General features: G+C 47.7%; 1 protein-coding gene across 10 annotated transcripts in view; it reads left to right on the plus strand.

Moving 5' to 3' along the window:
* Nucleotides 1–5,953: 5,953 nt before the first annotated feature.
* IP6K1 (inositol hexakisphosphate kinase 1) overlaps nt 5,954–25,557 on the plus strand; it is a 124,260-nt gene continuing 104,656 nt past the window's right edge. For 5 of the 10 annotated variants that reach the window (XM_048856550.2, XM_048856552.2, XM_048856560.2 and 2 more), the window contains exon 1: nt 5,954–6,252. Coding sequence is in view for 1 of the 10 variants with exons in the window: in XM_048856556.2 (XP_048712513.2) it covers nt 20,233–20,262 (30 nt within the window). In the remaining 9 variants the exon portion in view is untranslated. Of the gene's footprint in view, nt 6,253–14,569; nt 14,664–20,013; nt 20,263–25,557 lie in introns of all 10 variants that reach the window. The other 5 variants (XM_048856556.2, XM_075130652.1, XM_048856555.2 and 2 more) reach the window with 5 other exon arrangements.

Consider the following 25,557-nt stretch of genomic DNA (forward strand, 5'->3'; position numbering starts at 1 on the left):
GGGGACGTCTAGGTTCGATATTAGGAAACACTATTTCACTAGGAGGGTTGTGAACCACTGGAATGGTTTACCGAGGAAGGTGGTGAAATCTCCATCCTTAGACATTTTTAAGGGCCCGCTTGACGAAGCCCGGGCTGGGATGATTTAGTTTGTGTTGGTCCTTCTTTGATCGGGGGTTGGACTAGATCACCTCCTGAGTTCTCTTCCAACCCTAATCGTCTATGATTCGTAACAACAGCTGCTTTGGAACCAGCCTGGCCTCGCTAACCTAGCTGTTCAGCAGGTGGAGACAGGAGTCCACCCTCCTGTAAGATGCTCCCAATTCTGGGTCACTGGGAAAACAGCCAAGGACCCGGTGGGAGAGGTCGGAGACATACTGACTTTAGGGGGTGATCCAGCCATCCACCAGCCCCGGGGGCCTGTCACTTGTGCCGGTCCACAGGAAAGATGGGTCGATCCGACTCTCAATGCCATCACCATGTCTGGCGCCTGCACATACCTACTCCTGATGAGAGCCTAGACAAGTGGGGGGGGACTCAGTACCCATGACCAAGGATGTCACCAAAGGCTACTGGTAGGTGCCTTTCGATCCAGATGCCAGGTTGAAACCTGCTTTTGTTACCTCTTTGGGGCTGTACAAGTCCTACCTTTCAGCCTTAAGGAAGTGTCGGTCACCTACCGGTGCCAGACGGATCAATTACTGATGGGGATGGAGAATTTTACCCTAGCGTACATTGATAATATTTGTGCCATCAGTCAGACCTGGGAGGACCATGTGTCCCAGGTGATTAGGGGGCTGAGTTACCTCCAGGATTCAGGGCCGACTGTAAAAGCTAGGAAGTGCAAGGTGGGGATGGCAGAGGTGTCGTACCTGAGCCACAAGGTAGAGAGCGGCTGCCTAAAGCCAGAGCCAGCCAATGTCGGGGCGACCAGGGATTGGCCTGCTCTCCAGACTACGAAACAGACCCAGGGCTTTATTGGGATGGCGGGGCACTACCAGAGGCTTGTGCCCCACTTTAGCTCTGTGTCAGCTCCCTAGAAGGGTAAGCCAGACAAGCTGGTCTGATCTGAGCAGTGCCAGAGGGCTCTCTGCACACTGAAGGAGGATCTGGTCAAGGGACCGGTGCTGGGAAACCCAGACTTTGACAAGTCCTTTATGGTGTTCACCGATGCCCCAGACACAGGACTGGGCACGGTGCCGAGGCAGGCCCATGCAAAGGGGGCGAAACACCACATCATGTACCTGAGCAGGAAGCTGCTGCCCTGGGAGCAGGGCTATGCAGCCATAGAGAAGGAATGCCTGGCCATGGAGTGGGCTCTTACAAGGCTGCAGCCGGATCTATTTGGGCAGCGCTTCACTGTGTGCACAGACTACTCGCCCTGCCATGGCTGCATCAGATGAGAGGGGCCAATGCCAAGCGCCTGAAGTGGAGTCTGTCATTAAAGGATTACGATATGGAGGTGGTCCATAATGGTTAAAGGGAGTGAAAATGTTTTGGCTGATGCTTTGTGCCGGAGAGGGAGACCTGAACTTCCCCAGGTCACTGGCTAAAGTGACCCCGCTCAGTTAGGTCTCGAAGAGGGGAAGAGGGGAGACATGTGATGGGATTTCCCCTTGTTATGTTGTATATGAGTCTTACTGTTTGACATGAATGCTGTGTGTGCCTAACTTTCCCTGTGTATTGCACCAATGTCTAGGTGGTGGGAATAAACGTGTGCAATTTTTGGAGATGCTCCAGCTTTCTGTATGGAAGTTATGGACACCCCTTTGTAAGTTGAGACCCAGGAGGGGGATGCGACGAGGATACTCTTGGCCTGGGAAGCGAGAGAAAGGCCAGAGGAGGAGCAACAGGTAGGGCAGGGGCCAGGCAGTTCGAAGCGAGTCTCGGCTGGCTTGGGGCTCAGGGGGAGAAGCTAAGAAGTTCTGTCCTGCGCTGCGTTCCTGTCGACTAATAAACCTTCTGTTTTTACCAGCTTGGCTGAGAGTCACGTCTGCCGGTGTGTCATGGAATCACCGGGGCAATGCTCTGGAACTACTCCGTCTGACGCCAGCCAAGACTCTGGGGGAGCATGCCTCCTCTCTCAGAGCATACTGTCTCCAGGCAAGAAGCTTAAACATCTTCACCTTCCCTGGGTCTGACCTTGGAGCATTCAGCATCCCCATCCACACCGTGCACTTCCCACAGTGAGTCTGCCCGGGTGGGGTTCCTGGGGAAGCCAGAGGGTCCTGCACCTCAACTCCGCAGTCAGGCATGACTCTCAGTCAGCCAATAAAACAGAAGGTTTATTAGTCGACAGTAACACAGCGTAGGGCAGAACTTGTTAGCACAGAAATCAGCGACTTTCAGCCAAGTCTATCTTTCAAGTCCTGGGCCAGACGCGCTGGACTAGCCCTCTTCCAGTCTCCTAATGCAGACTGCCAGCTTCCAACACCCCCCTGTTGCCCCTTCTCCGTCTCTTTGTCTTGCTTCCCAGGGAAAATGTGTCACCGGGTCACATAGGTGCAAACGGCTGGGTAGCCTCACCTGCCCTGAGGTCCTCAGTAAAAATCACACGCCCAACTCAGATGCAACATAACAAGATGAATAAAACCCCACTTTGTCACAGCTCTTCCTCCTCAGAGACCGGAACTGGGTGGGGCACTTTGGCCAGTGGCCTGCGTAAGTTCTGGCCCGCATTTCTGGGACAAAGCATCGGCTACAATCTCGGCACTCCCCTTAACGTGGACCACCTCCATGTCATAATCCTGAAGCTGGAGACCCCACCTCCGGAGCTTGGCAATGGCCCGTTTCATCTAGTGTAGCCACCTCAGGGGTGAACGGTTAGTGTACACGGTGAAGCGGCGCCCAAACAGATACGGCTGCAGATTTGTAAGGGACCACACCATGGCCAGATATTCCCTTTCTATTGCTGGATAAGTCTGCTCCGAGGGCAGCAGCTTCCTGTACAGATACATGATGGAGTGTCTCTCCCGCGTTCCATCAACCTGCATTAGCACGTGCACCCAGCGCTGTGTACGAGGCATCGGTGAACACCATAAAGGGCTTGTCAAAGTCTGGGTTTACCAGCATCGCACAGGCGCCAACTTTCATTTCGCAGTGCAAACATGGGAGGGAGGGGTGAGAAGCAAGGGAGCTACAATGCAATGAGTCACCTGCATGAGGCCCCACCAGAGGAATTGCTCAACCTTGCTTGGAGAGACATTCCATTTGTTCTACAAGCACATGGACTGAGAGTGTAAAACAGGGAGAATGGACACATACTGGGCCCTTCTCCTGCCCCCACCTCTTCTGCAAGCAACCAGGATACTGAGAAGAACACAAGACTCCAACACAGGAGTTTGGCCCAGGTTTAAGGAACAAATCTGTATATTAAGGACTGCAATATCCAGTAGGGTGAGAAAAACTGCTTAATCTAGTTGCTGCCCAGTCTAAAGGGTTTATTTTATTTTCATAACCACTCTGACTTGTTATGCCTCGACTTAAAATCACTTTAGATCTAGCTTTATAGTTAATAAATTTGTTTATTCTACCTGAAGCAGTGCATTTGTAGCAGAGACTCCCCTTGGCATAACAAGCCTGGTACATATCAATTTCTTTGTTAACTTGATGAACTCATATAAGCTTGCAGTGTCCAGCGGCCATAACTGGACACTGCAAGACGGAAGTTCCCAGGGTTGTGTCTGGGACCGGAGATATTGGCTAGTATCATTCAATTGCAACTAGCTTGGAGCAGCTTACATGCCAGAGGCTGTGTGTGAACAGCCCAGGAGTGTGTGTGTGTGGGGTCTCACAGCAGAGCAGGGTAAGACTGGCTCCCAGAGTCAAAGAAACAGATAGCCGTGGGGGGAGCAGACGGACACACCGACAGGCAGAAACCACAGTTGGAGTGCATGGACCACTGCTGTCTGAAGTGTCCCTTTATTATTCTGCTACAAAACAAAAACTAACAGGACACTGGGGCTTTCCTGGGAGGGTGGGGGAAGGACAGAGCCCCTGACCATTTCCAGGGACAGGACATCACAGACAACACTTTCAGATAAGGCACTGCTAAGCCCTGCCCCGCTCCCTGCAGCACAGGCTCTAGTACAGGGGTGGCTCACAATTTCAGCCTGTGCACGTCTGCGGAAGCACACTATGTAGAAGTCCAGTCTGTCATATCCACAATCAGGCGGAATCCACCCCGTAGGAGGGTTCCTGTCGGTCAGTGCACTGTTCAGTGGTGCGTTGAAAATATTCCTTAGTCTGAGACCATGAAAGTAGGCTTCCTGATCACCGCAGAACTGTATCATGTTCGTGGGAGTGGTGGGGCAGAAAGAGATAGGACAGACTCTTCTGCCGAGCTAAGTGTGTGGTTGGATAGATTAATGATATTGTTAAGTGAGTTGAGGGAACCACTGTTGTAGCATGTTCCCGTTCCTTAAACTGGGACAGGATGTGCTTATCAGAGTTCCATGTAGTCCTGGGTCCCCCCTCACTCACCGCAGCAGAGGGCTCTCTGCTCCTCAACTTTGCCAACTCCAGTGCATGCTGCCGCTGTTTCTCCTGATCCTCCAGCTCTTTCAGTTTTATCTCCCTCTCCCATTCCAGGTTCCTCAGCTCCAGTGATGGGGAGCTTGGCTGTGAGGATCCCCTGCTGGCTGTGGGGGTCACGGTGTCCCTGGGTTTCGCCTGGCTGCTTCTAGCCCCTCCCCCAGCCATAGGTAGGAGGGGCCTCGGAGTGCCCTTGGCAGCAGTCTGACCACCCCCAACTGGGACAGACACCGGTGCAGGCACTGCATCTACTGGGCTGCTTCCCTCAGGGACAGGGATCAGCTCCTCCAAGCGATCCTCCTCCTCCAGGTGGGCAATCAGCTGTGCTTTGGTGGCCTTCCCTCTGCGAAGCCCCCTCCCCTTGCACAGCTCTACAAGGTCCCTCTTAAGGAGATGGTTATACATTTCCCCACTGTTCCCAAATTGTTCTAGACTCAGGCTAGTGTGCTCTCAGCTCCCCCCCAGTTTCTGTGCCAGCCCTTCTCCAGGTCACCACTTCTCTCCCAAGGTCAAGCCGCAGACTCCCCCGCCCCTGAAACTGCTCACCACATTCCCCAAGGGGACCCCGTTACTGCAACAGTTCTTCTTTCTGGTCACACATTCCCATGGGTTAAGCGTAGCTCCTCCGCCTCCTGAAACCGCTCCTTTCTGAGCCTTCAGTACACCTGGTTCTCGTTAATCCCTCTTCCTTTTACTGCTCCCCAGTCACTTACTGCAGAAAGTGCCATCCACGGAGTGTAGTACATCCCACCGCTCCCACCAGTTGTCACCGCGTGTGGGGGAAATCAGGTTCTGGGCCTCCCCACTGACTCCCCAGCCAGCTCCAAACTGAAACTCCTTCCTGCTGCCTCACCCAGCCCCTCATCCAGCCTTTGTCCAGTTCCCAGGGAGAAAGTGGCCCCAACCCCCTCCTGGGCTCAGATTAGGAAGGGCAGCTGTCATCATTTACATGGTGACCGTCAAGTATCAGCCCTCAGTGAAGTCACACCCTTACTTCCCATCACCATCTAGTATTGGTGCAATACCCCAGGGAAACGGAGGCACGCCCCGCGTTAGCAGAAGACAGTAAACTAGTAAAACCCCCATGCAACATTACCAGGTTAATACTCCCTATGCCCTCACAGGGGGTCAGAGGAAGAGGTCAGAGGGTGGACCCAATGGGTGATCAGAGGGAAGGGGTCAGAGGCCAGGTCCCATTGGGAGGGTCAGAGGGAAGAAATCTGAGGGCAGGTGGGTCCCCTTGAGGGGGTCAGAGGGCGGGTTCCAGGGGGTGTACAGAGGCGTCATGGAAAGTAGTTTAGAGCTTGTTCCCCCCATACCGCGCCGTGATTGGATGGCTTCCGATTCTGTTGGCCAATGGTCGCGGTCTCCGTAGGACAGGCGCGTCACGTGTACCTAGCGTGTGTCCGGAACCCGCCGGCGGCTCAGCTAGCGGAGCGACCCTGGTTCAAGTGTTTGAAGGACAGCTCCGTTAGCTTGTCAACGTTCTGGCGGCGCACGGGCGGGCGGGCTCGTGCTGTGATTGGTGCATCTCTCGGGGAAGCGGGGACCTGGCCGGCGCGGTTACTATGACGGCAGGCGGTGGAGTCTCCGCCTTTCCGGGCGCCGCCATCTTGTTGTTGATTCGAACGGTCAGGAGCGGGCGAGGGGGCGCCAGGACCGAGCCGGAACCGGGGGTCCCAGCGCCGCGTCCCCCGGGCGGCAGGGAGAGCCTGTCCCGGTGAGTGAGGTCGCCCGAGGGCTCAACATACACATCTTTACTAATTTAGCAGATGCATATGCATAGCTCCGAGGCGCCGGGACGGGTGGGGGAGGGGCTAGCGGGCCGGGGGTGCGCGGGGCTGGGAACGGACCGGGGCCGAGAGGCACAGTGCGGTCTTGTCTCACCGCGGCGGCGGGTGGGGATGGTTTTGGGGGGGCTTTGTTACAATGTTTCCCCAGACGTTGAAAGGACGGTTCCTTTCGTTGTTAGCACTATTTGTTTATTCAGGAGGAGGCTCTACCGGGTTTACAATCCGTGCCATGTAAATGTCAGGGACAAAACAGCGATCGTTATAACAGCGAACTTCTGTTTAACGCGACATTCTACGGGACTCTGGCCATGGGATCTCTCTGTTTGACAGCGAGCATCGTAATAACGCTGTCCTGTCTAGTGACTTATATTACATTGAGTTGAATCTCTGGTACAGAGAGGGCATGTTGATCGAATGGCAATGTTAAAAAAAAAAAGACAGGTGTGCTCATTAAAGGAAGCTTTAATTCTAATAAAAGGTGCCAGCTTGACATCCTTGGAGATGTAATATGCTTGTTTGCCCATTGGGCTGGGGAATTGGACTGAGACCAACATTTGTGAACCACCAGATAGGAGTCAGGCTAGACCATGTGAGACATGGTTACTGACTTTTGCTCAGTTCTGACCTGGACTGGATTTGAACTAGTGATGGGATCTATAACCCTTGAGGGTCTTAATGCTCTAAGCCTGCTGCCCATGTTTCTCTCTGTAAATGTGCTGTGGTATATCTGTGGTACCTTCCCAATTACCCTGTGTCATGGCATGTTGCCACCTTAGCTGCTCCTCTTCCATCCAGAGTCACCTGGGTTTAACTCTTCCCAAAGCTGAATCCAAAATGGCAGTTTATTTACTAATACAGCACAGATTTCATGGATGGTATGATCTTGTGTATATTGCTCTGTCTTCATTTAACAGTTTTTGTTTGTTTTGGTTGTTTTTTTTAAGAGTGAGCAAGTTAGTTTATCTGAAGTTGGCTGACAGTTTGTCACAAGTTTGTCATAAAAACCCCATATGCCAATATGCTTAGAGCAGGTTCTGTTTATGAGCTGTGCATATGCATCTGCTAAATTAGTAAAGATGTGTATGTTGAGTAAATGGCTCTCAGTTAGGGAATCTGTATTGCAGTTAATATGGCAAAGAGCTAGGGCTCAGATTCCTCTCTTAAAAAAATCTTTCACATCTCAGTAGTGCTAAAATCAGTCTCTTTTACCCACTTGGCAGTTTCACTGTTAAGATGACTACGTAGTTAGGGTTGAGATAGATGTCCCTAGGAGTCTGCAGCTTTCTTATGTCTTCTTCCCTGTCCCTTAGAATTCTGTAAAATATTTCTTGAGTTGTGATAGCTCAGCTCAGAGATGAATCTTTTGTTTTCATTTCAGGGCTTTGAGTAATTAAAGGTGATGTGTTTTGGGAAAACTAAACACATGAACTGTCCATGGAGGCAACATTAGGCTGAGATTGAACTACATAAAACTCAGGGTCTCTCTTTGGTTTTTTGAGTATGCTAGGGAATGTATCTTCCCCCAAAAAGAAAAGGAGTACTTGAGGCACCTTAGAGACTAACCAATTTATTTGAGCATGAGCTTTCGTGAGCTACAGCTCACTTCATCATGTAGCTCACGAAAGCTCATGCTCAAATAAATTGGTTAGTCTCTAAGGTGCCACAAGTACTCCTTTTCTTTTTGTGAATACAGACTAACACGGCTGTTACTCTGAAACCTATCTTCCCCCAGTATCTTCAAATGATGGTTCATACTTTCCCCATGTCCTTCAATGCAGCTTTTTACTTAGATAAGCTTCAGGCAGTCTTACACTGCTTAGGTTTGCTTCACTGGCTTACAGTTTCCTGTTTACATCTTCTGGCTTCACTTCCCATTTAAAGGTGGTAGGAGTATTTGGGACAGTATGAAATATCACCCTCTGCTCCTTCTCTGGAATCCATCACATTCCAGCTGCTTGGGGTGGTAACCACATGAATTGAAGAGGACACTGCGTGGGGAAGGCTGAAGGCTACAAGGGCAGGGGGAGATCAGAGTTACTATTGGGAGTCTCTTCTGAACAGTGTGAGATGTACCTTTCCCAGTGAGGTCCTTGGCTTGCTGCTTGCAGCAGCCAGCTCTGGTTCTTCACAACTTTCCCATGTGACAGCCTCTCCTGTTAATGAACAGTCTGTGGTTGAGATGGAGTGGGGGAAGGAGATAACCACCTGACAGTGGGCCAAGAGCCACTCAGGTGTACCTCTCCCTTGAAGCAGCATTCATCCACCAGCAACAGGCATTTGCTCAGATTCCCTGTCGCGCAGCTCTTATTTTTAGGATTAGCAGTGTAATGACCTAGCGATGCATACACAAACATCTCTTCTGCCTTGCATTTGTGCATTACTATAGGGTTTCTCAGGATATGATTCTCCAACACTAGGGCACATGACAATACTTGGCAAATATTACTGTACTAAATTCTAGAATGTAAAATTGTTGTTCGTCTTTTGGCATTGTTTCTCCTGACAGATACTAAGAGTAAAATGACTTCCACCTTATTTTATATTGCACATTAAAACAATGTTAGAAGAATGGTAAGGTTACAAAATCAAGCATTCAGAAGTTGGGCAACACCAGCCAGACGCGACAGCAAAATGGCGGCCGTAGCCCTAGCGGGGGCCCGGTGACTGCTGCAGAGCCAGTCCCAGGCCAAACCTGAGACCCCTCACCCCCATTATTCTGGGATTTTGGAATCCACTGAAGAATATAAATTTGTGGAGACACTCATTCCACCCACCAGAATTTCTGCTCCCTCCAAACATACCCAGTACCCCATCCCGTCTAGCTGGAGAGCGCCATCAGATACTTCACCTGCCCTTCCTTCCTTTGTGAGACGTTCCTGCAGGCACAAAATTCCAGTCTATATAAGGACATCACCTGTGGCAATAGGAGGATGATTGTCATCAGGAAAATCGAAGGAGATATCTGGGCCCTGGAAGAGGAAGTTAAGGAGTTCCTCGCTTAGCTCGCTGGGAAACCACCACCTATTCAAGTCAACGAAATCACCGGCAGTTGCTGAAGGAGGACTAGCATATGGTGTAGCCAAGACATTTGGGTCAACGTTGAGTGTTGAATTTTGGGACTTGATATGTTGCTCTCATTGAAAGCAAGCTGCAACCTTCTCCATTTTCTGTTTAATTTGCAAATGTGCCAAGTTGTCAACATAACTGTTGGGCAAAATTTGAGCATTGTCCCTGGCTCTGGGGGTCTACTGCAGTGGTTCTCCACTTATTTATTATTGTGGGCCACATATGCAACCCACAATGTGTTACCTGGCCACGGGGGCCGGGTGGCAGGGCAGCGGCAGCCCTGAGCCCAGACCACCGCCTCCCATGGGGCCGGCTGGCTGTCCGGACCCCCCTCCCCTTCCCCTCACCCCATGTTGGCTGGCCTTTAGCACACAGCTGAGCTGGGTCACAGCTGTGTGCTAATTGGGCCGCATGTAGCCTGCAGCCCGCTGGTTGAGAACCGCTGGTCTACTGTGTAACAGCTCAGCAAAGCTGTACTCATTAGTTTATATAATGTGATGACTGGCATAAGGATGGACCCTTCATGTGTTCCCACATTCTCTGAAAAGGAGTCTTGCCTCAGAAAACCCCCCAAAACAACAGAGTAAATTGTAAGGGTCCTTGGCTAGTTCTCAGATGGGCGGCCTAGAGAAAGGGAGAGTGTGAGGAAAATACAGCAGAAATCTCTGTGGGAATCCTATCAAAAACTTCGATTTACAGTTGTCATGAAGAATAGGCTGTTGCTGTCTAGAAACAGAAGGAACCTAGTCCAAGGTATGGAAAAAGTGGCTCTGGCTCAAGTAGGGAGCAGACTGCTAACAGTGTTCTCACTGTCCTTGATGTGACTGAAGTGCGAAGCTGGAGGCTGGCCAGTGTCCCTTTTTAGGATTGCTACGACTGCTACCAGGGGTAAGGCTAAAAGCTGGAGATTGCTAGCCATGGCCGCTCCAAGCCCTGCTTTCTAGACCCCTTTCACAAGTAGTGCTTGTGCTGCTCTGTTGCTCAGATGGGGCAGAGAGACATTCTGCTCAGGACATTCAGAATTGTAAGTCACTGTTACCCCTCTGCCTCAGCAAATGAGAGCTTTGCTGCTGCTAAGCTGTGCGTGAGCTTCCTGACACTCCAGCTTGTCTGATTGCCAGCAAACTCCTCGAGGCTCTGCCAGTCTGAACCTTGCCTTTGCAGGCAACATTCAGTGAGCGCCAGCTCCCCAGAGACATCTCCTTGCAGTGTCCAGTTCCTCTCACTGGACAGTCACAGAAAGTAAGTTCACTGTCCCCAAAGAGACAGAGCACACCCCAGACCGTTCGTTTTGTTGAGGACTCACACTTGCCTTAATATAGCAGCGCTGGGATGATTTATAGTAAAACTAAGAATACCCTTATTAACCGAGAACAGAGATTTAAGTGACACTAAGCAAAAAAATAAAAAGAGGTCTACTTACAGACAGAACAAAACATGCTTTCTAGTGACTAAAACTTAATTCTAGCAAGTTATGTCTTTGCCTAAAATAGTTGCTCGCTTACAGCAAATTCAGGAGCTCCTCCCCTTCAGGCTAAGAGGATCCAACCTTCACAGGCTCTGAGGGTGCTGTTCCATATGTCTCCTAAGTGGTGGATAACTAGAATGTCTTGTTACCTCCCCTTATGTTTTCCAGAGTCCATTATCTTTGTCTCAAGAGCCAGGAAGACTTCCTGTGGGTTTCAGACTTGGAACCCTGGTGGTGTGTTTACTAAATTGATTCCTCTGTTGCTTGTTAACTTGGTTGCCTTGTTTATCTTGTATATAATGTACTTTCTTTGTCCTCTGCCTGTAATCCAGCTGGTCAGACAGCTAATCCACATTGCTTTGTCTAGGCCAGGCTGGGTTGCCTCCCGAGCACATTTTTAAGAACACTTTTTTAGCACACCCATATAACTCTTTACACACAACCTGTGCACACAACATGCAGGGATTTTTCAGGACCAGCATGTCACCAGTTTACATCTGATACCTTATGTGACATTTTAGAGACATTTTTATGACAACAGTTTGTTGGGGTAGTGAGCATGTCAGGCCTGAGATGAGTTACAGTATGGTGTGCCCTTTGCCAGTGGGCATTGAAGGCCTCCTGGGGGTCACAGGTAGCAACTCTTGTTTGTTTCTCAGCCTTCTGAGTGATGCTCTTTGGAAACTAATGCTTTTCTTGTGAGTGCAGGTCCTTTAGCTTAAGTGCTAGTTGTCAGTGCTTCCTGTGCAGACACTATCAGCTGTTACCTAGTTCTGGTCTACACTACAGACCTTGTCAGCATAACCACATTGTTTGGGGTGTGAAAAAGCCACCCCCCGATTGATGCAGCTATACTTACCTAATCACCTGTGTAGACAGCATTCTGTTGACGAGAGAGCTTCTCCCACCAACATAGCTTCTGCCTCTTGGAGGTGGATTAACTATGCCAATGGGAGAACTCTGTCAGCATAGAGCATCTTCATTTAAGCACTAGTGCAGTGTTTTAAGTGTAGACGTGCCCTCAGAGTGCACAGAGAGAATGAAGTTTTGGAGGACTAAGGTTAAATTGACTTGTTTCTATGGGCTTGTGTACACACACAATTGTACCGCTTTAACTCTACCAGTAGTTTACTAAATTTAACCAGTATAGTTAAAGTGCTACAACCTCTCTGTCCCTCTAGGTGTGGACGTGGTTCTATCAGTGCTTCTACTGGTATATCTAGTCTTGTAAGGAAAGGAGAATAGATTATACTAGGCTTTGTCTACACTACCAAGTTTTGTCGACAAAACTTATGTTGACACCCAAAAGTTGACAAAACAAAAATAGCCTAAGGGTGTTCACACTTGCTCCCTCTGTCAGCAGATCATGTCCACATTGTGGGCACCATCATCGACAGTGTGAGCAATGCACTGTGGGTATGTATCCCACAGTGTGGTGTTGTGGGAAGGCGGAGCTGATCGCTGTGCATCTTGGGAGGATTCCCTCTGAGTTCTCCCACAGCCTCCTCGGCTGCCTGGAGTGGCATCATGAGTAGCTCTGGGAGCGCTCCATGCTGAGGAATGTCAGAGTAGCACAGCAGTCTCTTCTTCCTGTGTCCCTGCGACAGCAATCTGTCTGCCACTGTGTTCCTAGTGCAGGGCAGAACCGGAGCATTCCAATGATTTGCTCTTTGTTCCCCAAACGGAACAGCACACTCAGTTGTCAGATACTTCCCGCAGCTTTGAAAGGGGAGGGATGCATGCCTGCAGGGCAGCGGAGATCAAAACACTGAGCAGAGCGATCAGGGCGGGCATTGTGGGATACTGGAGGAAGCCAGTTCTGTTGACAAAACAACCAGCGGTGTCTACACTGGCTCTTTGTCGACAGTAAAGGGAGGGGAAAAGAGAAAAGTCTCTCATAGGGGTGGAAGTTTTTTGTTGCCAAAACCGGGCATTTTTTCCAACAAAAGTCGCACTGCAGTGTGTACTCTCTCACTGTTTTGTCACCAAAAGGCAGGTTTTGGCAACAAAACTTGGTAGTGTAGATAAAGCCCTAGTGTAAGACACCTTTATACTAGCATAACTGCATCCACAGTAGGACTTGTAAGGGTGTAACTATTTGTTGAAATCCTACTCCTAAGTCCTAACCAATATGTTATACCAATACAAAGCCTGCATGTGGGCCAGGTAAGTGGTGTAAAGCAGTCTGCAAGGTCCCAGGCTGTTCCTACATGCCCAGTAGGATGTCACTACATTTGGCAGAGAATAGTGTGAGTGGTTGCATCCCAGCAGACTATCGCTGTGGAGTGTGGCTGTGAACTGGCCATGTGTAAACACAGGGGAAAGTATGGTCTTAAACCTTACCAATCCAATGGCCTGTTACGCAGCTAGAGCGCAAATGAAATAGATGTTCCTCTAGTTTAAAATATCCACTCCCTTCCCCACAAAACTGTTTTTTCAGGCCAACTTCCTGCCCCCTCCGGACTGTGTTGGCTTGGCTTTGCATTCTGGCAAGTATTCACTGAAAGAACTTGCATGGCTTACTGAAGATACCTGTTTTGCTTTACACAACATGAGCATTTGCACATGTAGATGTAGCGAACATTCAGCAATGAGAAAATTGTAGCTTCTCTTCTTAGTTAAATTACATGCTAAGAGGAGCTATCAGCCCAGTATATCCGTGTATATCGTGGGTTACTCTCCAAATCACCCCTCTTCCTTGGAGGAGGCTGCAGTGATATCCTAAAATGCAAAGATAAGTCCAGTCCCTCTTTATAGTTGTTGCTTAAATATAATCAAATAGGAGCGCACCATCTTGACAATGTGACCTAGTTGGAGATTCACTCGGGAAATGCAGTTCAGCACGAGGGTGCTTGAGAAATGCGATGCTTCCAGGGTTTGAAGAGTAATTCTGTTGTGTTTGAACAATTCTGGTTAGTGGGATGGTGGGTGAACCACTTCTAAATCACCCTACAATGCTAACTCTAGAACTAGGCAATAATTTGGGTATTTTTTTCTGTTTTGTGAGTTTAGCATGAGTGAAAGTTGCTGGCTTGACAGCCCTTCTGACTGAAGGTCTTTAGTCACAGATGAGATGAATCAAGCAGAGGGGCCAGGCAATGTTCCTCCACACTGCTCTACCAGTGTACCACAGTCTTCTTCCTCTAGGGTGAGAAGTAAATTCAAGCTCCAAGACCCATTTAGTCCTTGGCACCTTGATCCAGCTTACCAGTGGTTTTTGTGATTCGGGCACTTGTTTGCTAGAAACTGGCTGTCAGCACAGACTTGAGTGATAAATATTTCCATTTTTTCACTGTATGCATCCGATGAAGTGAGCTATAGCTCACAAAAGCTTATGCTCAAATAAATTTTAGTTTCTAAGGTGCCACAAGTACTCTTCTTTTTATAATAAATATTGTTACCACAAATTGTCTTAGATAGTAGTGGTGCTTCATAGACAAGTAGAAAAGAAATGAGTTTCTGCTCTGTGGCACTAGCAGCCACCACTATTTTGAAATACACTAGGTAATGACCAAAGAAGGCAGTAAGCACCAGGAGAGCTTCTATAGGATGGGGAGAGAGGCAGTGCAACATTCTCTGCAGAGAATGCTGCCCTGTGACTTTCATAACAGCTGACCTGTAGGGGATTTAATTGCTGATCTAAAGGTGAGAGCCATGCTCTTGCTTTTTCTCTTGCTGTCAGATGCTGAACTGCATTTTCTATGTTTCAGCCTCATCAGAGTGGACATCTGGGAAGTATCTATAACATGGGAGCTTCAGCTGAGATTGGAGTGCTGTTCATGGATGATATCAAAATAGTGATGGGTATTTCTGAAAAGTTTTAAAAATTAAGGCAAATAAGATCTGCATGGGGAACAAATATTTAATAATGGGCTCTGCAGACCAAGGTATATAACATGATCTAGTGGCTGAAAGTTGAAGCTAGACAAATTCAGATTGGAAATAAGGCCTAAATTTTTAGCAGTGAGGGTAATTATTCATTATACCAATTTACCAAGGCTTATGGTGGATCCTCCCCCATTGACAATTTTTAAATCAAGATTGGATCTTTTTCTAAAAGCTCTGCTCTAGGAATTTTTGTGGGGCAGTTTTCTGGCCTATTATATAGGAGGTCAGGGTTGATAATCACAGTGGTCCCTTCTGTTTGATTCTCAGCTCTTTGTTGTCTGTCTATTCATGGAAGTTCTGCGTACATGCTTGTAGCTCTGGTCTTCTCAGATTCGTACTGGAAGTGCTGCTACAGCAGTCTGCTGATGCCCAGTCTGTCAAAATGTTACCCTAAATGCAGTATTGTTTTAGTCAGACCCTCAAGGAGAAGGAACGTCTCTTGAAATCTGGCAGAGTGAGCTAATAACAAATGCACAGATCTTGCACAGATTCTGTTGGGTGGATGGGACCTGGCCGTGCTTCTACAGTCACCCGTATATAGTTTCTTGTTATTTACATTCACAAACACCAGAGTTGTTGCCTTTGCTTGCCTTGGCTCAAGTTCTGTACGTTTTGTTCATACACAGTATACTTAACTGGCATCTGTCCAAGGTGGATTGTTTTAAAAAATCTGATTTTAAATGCATTTTTAAATTGAGTTAAAAAACAAACAAACGCTAAACCTATTTAAAACTAAATTTGAAGTTGCCAACCTTTAAACAATTTAACAAAGAGGGATCAATGAACACTTGTAAAATTTAACTAATGATTTGAAAGCTGCTTTTTTCTGTACAGAATCAGATGGAAAACATCTTTAACTTTTGAGGTCAAGCTTTGTAAATATGGCACAATATCTGATGCACTGCATTAAGCATCTAGATCACTTTCAGTCTTTATAATAGAGATAATACTAGTGCTTTTTTCTAAATGTCAGTACTTTCAGTTTCTGTTCCATGGAAAAGCTTTTTCCTTAACTACTTTAGGTTTCAATTTAGCAGAAATCTCTAGTTTAGTTTTTGCAGTCTGTTCATCAGTCATCTAACCTTCTCAAGATTATAGCTGCTTCTAGTGGAGATTTCAGTGGGGGGAAAACTTTGGCAGTTTTATTCAATTAATAAAAAAAATTCAAACTTGTTTTGCATTTTTTTAAAGTTTAATTTCAATTTCCAAATGCACCTTGAGTCAAATCATGAGTAAAACATTAGTTATATATTAAACAGCATGATGAATGATATATTTTCTATAGCAGGTCAGACTCGTGGTCCCTCTAAGACCAGACAGTTTCTTCCTAAACCCTGCAAATTAAAAGTTAGTGTGTATTGTGGAGCATGAGGGTTTATATCCCTTCTGAGCTATTGCTGTCTTTGTTAATCCTTTCTAATGTAACTCTGGATTTTATCATCTATATAAATGCTCAATCCTTTAGAGTCTTCTTAAGTTCTTGGTCTCAATATCCTATGGCAATGAATTCTACAGGCTAATTGAGCTGTATGTGTAAAGTGTTTTGTTTTACCAGTTCTAAGTTTGCATTTAATGTTTTTCCGTTTCATTCTTCTATTATGAGGGAGGATAAGGGCCTGATATACCTTTTCTGTACCTTTTGTTATTTTATATGCTGCTTTCATGGCCCTCTTATTTGTCGTCTCTAAACTAGATAGCCTGTCTTTTCAATCTCTTGTCATTCAGAAGCCTTTCCAGTCACTAATTGTCCACCTCTGAACCTCTTCTATTTCTGCAATCCTTTTTTGTGATGTGGTAAGCAGAACTGCACACAGTATTCCAGGTGAGGGCCTTGATATTGTCTCTGTTGCTCTTTTAGTAAAAGAAGACTTGGAAGAAGGTGAGACTGGGCTGAGACATTGTGCCTATCACTTTTGGGCCACTAGTTGAATTTAAACTTTAGTTGATAGTCATGGAAAATCATTGCACATCTGTTCAGCTTCTGTGAACTGAGGGAGCAAGCAGTTTCTGTTCAGAGGGCTATATCACAGATGGCACTAAACTCTCAGCAGAGAAGCCAATGATAACCTTTCAAGTGTAGACAAGCCCTTAGAGAAGAGAACTCAAAAAAAAGTTTGTCCTTTCTTACTAGATGTTGTAATCTTCTATTTTCCATGCTGTTTAAACAGGAGGAGCATCTATTCCCCACCCTGAGACCTATCCATTCTGATCAGGATCTTGGCTTATGAGAGAGATGTCTGTCACTGTCCCGGGAAGCTTCACCTATGTTCCCCCTCCTGGGTCTAGCAAAGGCACCCACTGTAGGCTTCCGGCTCCTCAGCTGTCACCTCTCTTGTGGGGAGACCTTCTCTCACCCCCCCTTCTGGCTCTCCAGGCTGCACAGTTCCCTGTTACACTGCGAATTCCCCAGCAAGTCAGACTACCTAAGCAGGTCTGCTTTGCTTTCTCCTCAGAGACTATAAACAGTGTAGTTGCCCACAATTATGTTACCCCACAGCTCTTTCTAAACAAGCACATTTATTTTTAACATGAAAGCATTAGCAATAAACAAACCAACACACATGTCAATAATCACCCCCACATCTAACAAGGGCTCCAGTAGGTGAACAGTTCTTTAAACCTCAATAGAGGTTTTTCTGTGGTTACTAATTCATAACAGCTGTTAGCTCAGAACAATCACATCCATGAGTCTGAGTCCCTCCTTTTACAGTCTGTCTTTGATCTACAAAGACCTTGAATAGGTAATTAGCCAAACAGTGGTTCTCTCTGCAGGCTGTAGCTTTAAAAGGTTGGGTCTGCCTTCCTCTTGCCCTTCCTGGGAAACCCACTTATTTTGTTTCTTTCTAAAGTGCCTTCTTGTCTGGTACATTAAGATATAGTTTTTTGAAGCTCATAATACTTTCCAGCATTTGTTTACAATGTTTCTGTGTTCCCTGTAAGCTGCCTGCTTGGGTGCCTGTGCAGGAGAGATTCAAATGCTGCCCAGCTGATTAGAGAGCGTGCACAGTTGGCAGCATGTGTTCAGGTGCCCCTCCCCCCATGTTGCTCCATCCATCTGGCTGTGCAGAGCAGAGTAGGGGTGCTGATGTCAGGGTGTCTCCCCGCCCCGTACCCCATCTCTGCAGAGCAGGGCAGAGGGGACAGCGTGGCTCAGGAGGACTCTGAGCTGCTGAGATCTGAATGGTGAGTGACTGAGTGCCTTTCTTAAAGAGACAGTGCACTGTTTCTGAGATTTCACCAGCAGCCAGCTCACACAGTCTGTCTGTCACACACACTCTCTCTCTCTCTCTCTCCCCCATGTACCCCATCCCCACAGAGCAGGGGAGGGGAGGCAACAGGGCTCAGGACGGAGCAGAGGAGCTTTCCGTGAGTATCTTAGAGACCATGCACAGCTTTTCCCCATCAGCCAGCGCACGTGCACACAGTGTCTCTGTGACACACTCACCTCCCAACAGATACTAGTAGTATTGTTGTGGTTACTTCTTGGTACTTCCTGCAATACACATATATTCTCTGTAATTCTATTCTTTCAAAGTGTGTTATTTTAGTGTTTTGACTGGTCTATGCATGTCATAATTTTTATTTCTCTCTTACACTTAAATTGAATTCTTTGGGTAGTGAGTTCTAAAATGTCTAACCTGTCCTGGCTGGAGTAATTATCCCTATGGTAACTTTTTAAAAAATATATATTTAGGTTTTTGGTTTTTTGTGATGGTGCACATGCACACGTTACCTCGGTGCACATAACAAATTTTATTCCACACACGGACGGAAAAATTTAGAGGGAACATTGCCATGTGCCCCTCTGGCCGCCCCCAGGGAAGTTACATACAATCTAACAACAACATGTAAACTTTGCATTTATAATACATTGGATTCCATAGCTAGTTCAACTTAAATCAATAATTTGTCCCAAAGATATTGCAAGAAATGGCCATATCAGTTAGTCTATATTTATCCTATGGGAATGACAGAGAGAGAGGCTACAGCCTAAATGTTCTGGGTTACTGCAGGGTGCAGTGGGAGCTGAAGGAGTGCTATTTCAGAGAAGCATAGCTGTGTGGGGCCACTTAGATGGTTGAGTATACACTGAGTTGGAAAAAGTGCACTGGCATGGCAGGGTATACGTTGGGGCACTTGCTATCTAACTACAGTGGTGTGAGGAGTGTTGATAGAACTCTGGCTGGAGTATTAAAAGGGCTGTTCCCTTGGGAGGGTGAATAAACGGGCAAGAGTGTGAGACGCATGTGTAAGGGCCCCTGATGACCCCAGGGCTGAAGCCCTGTGTCATGGAGTCACCAGGGCGATGCTCTGGAACTACTCCATACGAAGCCAGTCACGACTTTGGGGGAAGCATGCCTCCTCTCTCTGAGCATACTGTCTCCAAAGCAAGCAACTTACACAGCTTCGACTTTACTGGTTCAGACCTCTGAGCATTCAGCATCCCGTTCCACACTGTGTGCTTCCCACAATGAGTCCGCCTGAATGGGGCGCCTGGGGAAGCCAGAGGGCCCTGCATCCCAACTCCGCAGTCAAACATGACTCTCAGCCAGTTGGTAAAACAGAAGGTTTATTAGTCAACAGGAACACAGCGTAGAACAGAACTTATTAGCACAGAAATCAGTGACTTTCAGCCAAGTCCATCTTGGGGGGAGGGGAGCCCAGAGCCAGGACTCTGGCTCGCCCGCTGCTCCCCAAGCCAGCTGAGACTGACTCGCTTCCAGCTGCCTGGCCCCTGCCCTGCCTGTTGCTCCTCCTCCGGCCTTTGTCTCACTTCCTGGGCCAAGAGTCACCTGGTCGCATCCCCCTCCTGGGTCTCGGGTTACGAAGGGGTGGCCATAGCATCTATGCAGGCAGCTGGAGCAGCCTCTGGAAAAGTCACACACACTTATTCCCACCACCTAGACATTGGTGCGATACACAGGGGAACTGAGGCACACACAGCATTCATGGAAAACAGTAAGTATCACATAAGGTCACATACAACATAACGGGGAAATCCCCACTTTGTGTCACCCTGTCAACAAGGAACACTTCCCCTCCTCCACCACCTCCTGTGCACATCTGTCTTTAGAGCCCAGACTGTTAGGCTGAAGCACTGCAGGCAGAAGATAGCAAATGAATGCAGTACTAGTGCCTGACTTGAAACTTGTATAGCTTATGGTTCAGTAAATACCAAACTTAATTGTTCTTCATTATGAAACATTTACTATCTTGCTCAGCTTGTAAAACTTTGAAGAGTCTCCTCTCTTGTGCTGTTACTCAGGCGAAACAGCTGCAGACTAAGGACCGTCGCTTTTGGGCCCACTGAGTCGTGGGATCGCATTATTATGGAAGTCTGGGATGACAAGCAGTGGCTGCAGAACTTTCGGATGAGGAAATCCACCTTCCTGGAACTGTGTGCTGAGCTCACTAGAGTCCTGTGGCACAAGGACACCCAAATGAGAGCTGCCCTCTTGGTGGAGAAGTGTGTGGTGATCGCAGTATGGAAGCTGGTGAATTCAGACTTCTACTGGTTGGTCGCAAATCAGTTTGGAGTTGGGAACTCGACTGTTGGGGCTGCATTAATGCAAGTGTGCAGGGCTGTGACTCTGGGAAACGTGCGTGAAATAGCGCATGACTTTTGTAGCGCATGTGCGTGAAATAGCACATGGAGGGGCAATAGATGGCATGCATATTCCAATTTTAGCATGGGACCACCTTGCGACGGAGTACATCAATAGAAAAGGGTATTTCTCCATGGTATTGCAAGAGCTTGTGGATCACTGCGGGCATTTCACTGACTTCAGTGTGGGGTGGTTGGAAAGGTTCATGACACATGTATCTTTAGGAACTCCAACCTGTACAGAAAGCTGCAAGCAGGGGCTTTCTTTCCAGACCAGAAGATTACCATGGGGGATGTTGAAATGTCCACAGTGATCCTGGGAGACCTGGCGTACCCTTTAATGCCACAGCTCATGAAGTCTTACATGGGCAACCTGGGTAGCAGTAAGCAGTTCAACAATAGGCTGAGTAGGTGCAGGATGACCAGGGAATGTGCATTTGACAGATTAAAGGTGTGCTGGTGATGCCTTTATTGCAGGTTAGACCTCCATGAGAATAATATTCCCATGGTCATAGCTGTATGTTTCACGTTGCACAATATTTGTGAAGGAAAGGGTGAAAATTTGCTCGGGGTTGACTGCTGAGGCAAAACGCCTGGCTGCTGCTTTTGAGCAGCCAGATACAAGGGCTAGTAGAGGGGCACAATGGGGGCAATTTGAATTAGAGGGGCTTTGATGGAGCACTTTGAAGATGAGAACCAGTAATGTATGTTGCTATGCTCTGGATTGCAATGCTTAATGAAATTGAGTTTTGTAAGGAAGCACTCGAGATTTTTGTGGCCTAGATTTAATGTAAGCAAGTGATTTAACTGCTTGTGTATCTGTTGCTGCTATCTGCTATCACAATTTGCAGGAAACAGAGTTCTTATAATTCAAAACACCTCACAGACACGCAATTTCTGGAGGGGAGAGGAAGTACCAGGGGAGGGCTGACTTTCAGAGCTGTGCGTAAGTCCAGCTATCATTTGAAAAGGTGTTCGGAGGTGGAGTGAACGGGACAGGAAGAAGTCCCACACAGCGGAAAGGAATTTGCGGGTGGAGTTTGGGGAGGGCATGGGAAAGAATTCTGAATGTGCTGAAGGAGAGGGTGGGCACGCATCTGCTCTGTCTGGAGGGTTATGAGGAACCGTTTGCGTCTCCATAACTTTAATCATCCTCTTGGTTGCATCCCTAGCGTAGGCCTGCCTTTCGATTTCCCTCCACTGCCTGCATTCCCTTTTTTCTGCATCTGAGCATTGCATCACCTCCTGGAACATGTCTTCCTTGCTCCATCTTGGGCGTTTTCTTATCCAGCAGAGATGCCCCGCCGGTGTGTAGGGAGTGCCTCTGAAGGCCACATCTGCAGAAGCACAAGGAAAATTATACAGAAGCATGATTGTTAAGTAGCATGGGGCACGGGTCACTTGCTGGAGGATTCTCTGCTCCTTGAAGTCTTTAAACTACTATTTGAGGACTTCAATAGCAGAGATATAGGTGTGAGGTTTTTTGCAGGAGTGCTGGGTGAAATTCTGCGGCCTGCGTTGTGCAGGAGGTCAGATTAGATGATCATAATGGTCCCTTCTGACCTAAATATCTATGAATCTAAGTACATGCACAACATTGAAACAGTACAGTAAAATACACGTCTAGTACCATATCAACCACTTTTTCACTGACCTGTGACAAGCACGCGTGCAGGCGAACACCCCAAGCATGGTGAGTTTACCCTGGGGTGGGGGGCATTGTATGTGGGGAGAAAAGCAATATGAAAGGGTCATGGAGCAGTCGACTAGGGACAGTGTTCTAAATTTTCCCACCCTTTTCCACAGGCGGGTGTCATTATACTAGATATCTAACTCCTGAGAGTAAGCAGGAGCAAGGGTGCATCTACTGCATACTTGCAGTTTCTTCCCTGATCTCTATGCTGCTCGCCTATGTGCCTCTTTGGTCCCTGCATAAGTGATTGCAGAATGGCACGGGAAACTTTGCTTCAATGGGGGAAGGAACAAAGCAGTTCTGTCAAGGAACTTTCCTCCAGGAAAGTTTCTTTGAGATCTCTTCGGAGGATTCCTGTGAAATCTTGGTGTGCATCAACACCCTGTTCCGCCATACTGCTTAGCTGCATGGGGAAATGTCCAGCACACAGAAAACCGGCCAACCTTGTACATTTCTATGCCTTCAACCCACCTCCGCACTTCACAAAGCAAAACCACTTACCCAGGGGTCTCCTCTTCTGCTTCTTTCTCACCAAAGTGTGACTGCTGAGACTGGTTAGACACCTCCGGAGTGGAGAACAGCTCCTGACTGGACACACCACTGGGCAACATTGCTGTGGGTTCCACATGGTCATCTGCCTCCCCCTCTTCGTCAATGACTTCGTTTTCTAGATTAGGTCTGCTTTCTGCTGGCTCCTGCCCTGCCGAAGTATCCACAGGGAGGTTGGGTCGCCGCTGAGGATAGTGACCAACTCCTTATAGAAATGGCAGGTCTTCAGCACAGCACCGGAGTGATGGTTTGTCTCCCTTGCATTCTGATATGCCTGCCTCAGCACCTCAATCTTTGCTCTGCACTGCAGTGTGTCCTGATCATAGTCTTTTTCACACAAGCTTTGCGAAATCGGCCCGTATCAATATTCCTATGACTGGAGTGCAGCTGGGACTGCACAGCTTCCTCTTCCCAAATACAGAGCAGATCCAACAGCTCTGCAGTGCTCCAAGCAGGAGAGTATTTGCCGTGTGGAGCTGCCATTGTCAGCTGGGAAGATGTGATGTGTGCTCTCTATGCCGAGCAAACAAAAAGTGAAATTTCACTGGGGCTTTAAAGGAGGAGGGGCCAATGGTTGCTTATCTGTCTGCAGGGCAGCGGAGTTGGAGCTGCTGACCAGAACAGTCAGGATCGGCATTGTGGGACACCTTCTGAAGGCCAGTTAAACCAATAAAATCAAGCATGGTGTCTACAGTGGCACTTTGGGGACAAAACTTTTGCGTAAAAAAAACCCCTGTGACTCTCGTCGAGGTTTTATTTTGTCACCGAAACTGAGGAGTTTTGTCGCCAAAAGTGGCATTGCAGAGTGTACACCTCCACTGTTTCGTCTCCAAAAGCTGCCTTTTGTGGAAAAAACTCTACAGTTTAGACAAGGACTTAGCCTCAGATTGTCACTGGGTTCCATGGATATGGATCGGGGAGTTCACACCTCCTTGTAGCTATTGGCTTCGGTAATCAGCACTTTATCATGGTGAAGGGAAATCACAGCCCTTCTGTCCCAGCCCACCCTCTCCTTAGAACTTGTCTACATGGGGAAGTAATCCTGGGATCAGGTAGTGGTGTGAATTTAAAGTGGTATAGTTACACTGGTATAACTGCCCATGTGGACATTCTTATCCAAATTCTGATAAGGCATTCTGACTGAGAGAACTCTTTTCCTACAAAGGAATGAGAGCAGCATGATAGTTGCATGTAGAGATACGAACTGCAACATTTCACAGCATTCTCTGTAGATTAATGGGGGAGGGTTTGGAAGTGGTGGTTTATGTCAAGGAAGTTCCGGCCCAGGAAGCTTTCAAACAGTCCTTCCTTTCCTCATGAATGTCATCACGTTGCCACCCTGTGATAGTAACTGGATGATGGGTAACACTTACAAGGCGCTACTTGCTAACCTTTGTCAGCCAGTGCTTATCAATAGGATGTTTCATACCAGCATAGGCATCTATGTTCTGTGTCCAGTGGCTTTTTTGACATCGAGGAAAGGACCTCCAGTACATTCTGCCTGGTTTCATTTAGAGTCATCTGTGTGTATGTGAACTTGTATGTCAGTTTGGCTGAGTGGTTCTCTAGGCCTTTTTGGAGATGTCACAGTCATATAGGAACTCTGTGTAGCCTAGCTCAGACCTTATCACTCTCCTACACAGTCCCTATGCTCCTCAAGTCCAGCAGGAGAGGGACTAAAGCTTACTGAGAGCAGAGGCAGGATCGAGGATGGCTAGATGGAGAGTGAAGAGAGGCGGTTGTGTGAGGGAGAAGGTGATGATTAAGGATACAATGAGGTCATGAGTTTCCAGGACCTCCGTGACTTTTTCTAGGGCAGGGCTGGAGCTGCTGTCAGCCCTGTGGCTGCCGGAGCAGCAGCTGCCGGAACAGTGGATCAGAAGCCAGCCCTGGTCCACCAGCCATTGGAGCTGCCCACATGGCTGGAGCAGCTACAAGCCCTGGCAGTGCTCTGTTTTTGTGTGTCACCCACCCACCCCCCTCCTGGGTGTTTTTAATAAAAGTCAGGAACAAGTCACAGGTTTCCGCCAATTTTTGTTTATTGCTTGTGACCTGTCCCTGACTTACAAAAAATATCTGTGACAGAATCTTCCTTAGTGATGTTTTAAATGCCCTCGCCTCCAAAGGGCTGAGCTGCTCATTCGCCAGCAGATTGTGGGGTTTTTGGTCACGTTTAACTCACTTGCCAGTGTAAGCTAAACTGGGAGCTGTCCAGTAGTCCATTTTTTCTTAAGTGTTTCTAATGTGCTCAATGCTTTACTCTGTGGGTGCTGATGGACTGTCTTGTGATATTGTGTGTGCACAGGCCTGAACTAGTGTAACTTCTTTTGTTTCATCAAAATGTATAGCTTTTGAGGTCACTCTTCATTGAGTGCATTGTAGTTTGGTTAGTAGGGATACTAGAATTGACCTTGGTAGGTAGGTGTCCACAAGCACACTTATAGTCATGTATGCACAGTCCTGTGGTGAGGGCAGCAACAGGAGCAAAATAATAAAAAATATTAGATTTTTCATTATCTTGAGTTAAAAAAATCACACTATCAATTTCTCATTTAGGCTATACTTAGGGTTACATTTAGTGTATTGCGCAGCAGAATTGAGCATTGTTCCAGATCCGTTACAAGTAATTACGGTGGCACAGGCTGTCTTGCTTAGCATAGGTTTATAAATAGGAGTTTCCGTTGCTCAAGATGATGCCCCTGTTCTTTCCATTTTTCGAAAGCAGTGTTCTCCAGCCTTTTTACACACATCACTTTTTGAATTTAAGTGTAACCCAGGATCTACCCCACCTGTTCCCCGAAGGCCCACCCTGCTCCATCTTCCCCTCTCTCTGTCGCTCGCTCTCCCTCACTCACTTTCCTTGAGCTAGGACGGAGTTGGGAGGGGGTACAGGCCCTGGGCTGGACCAGGGGGTTCGGAGTGTAGGAGGGGGCTCCGGGCTGAGCCTGGGGCAGGGGCTTGGG

The sequence above is a fragment of the Caretta caretta genome, chromosome 7, assembly GCF_965140235.1.
Source record: "Caretta caretta isolate rCarCar2 chromosome 7, rCarCar1.hap1, whole genome shotgun sequence".
In the NCBI taxonomy this organism is placed as follows: Eukaryota; Metazoa; Chordata; order Testudines; family Cheloniidae; genus Caretta; species Caretta caretta.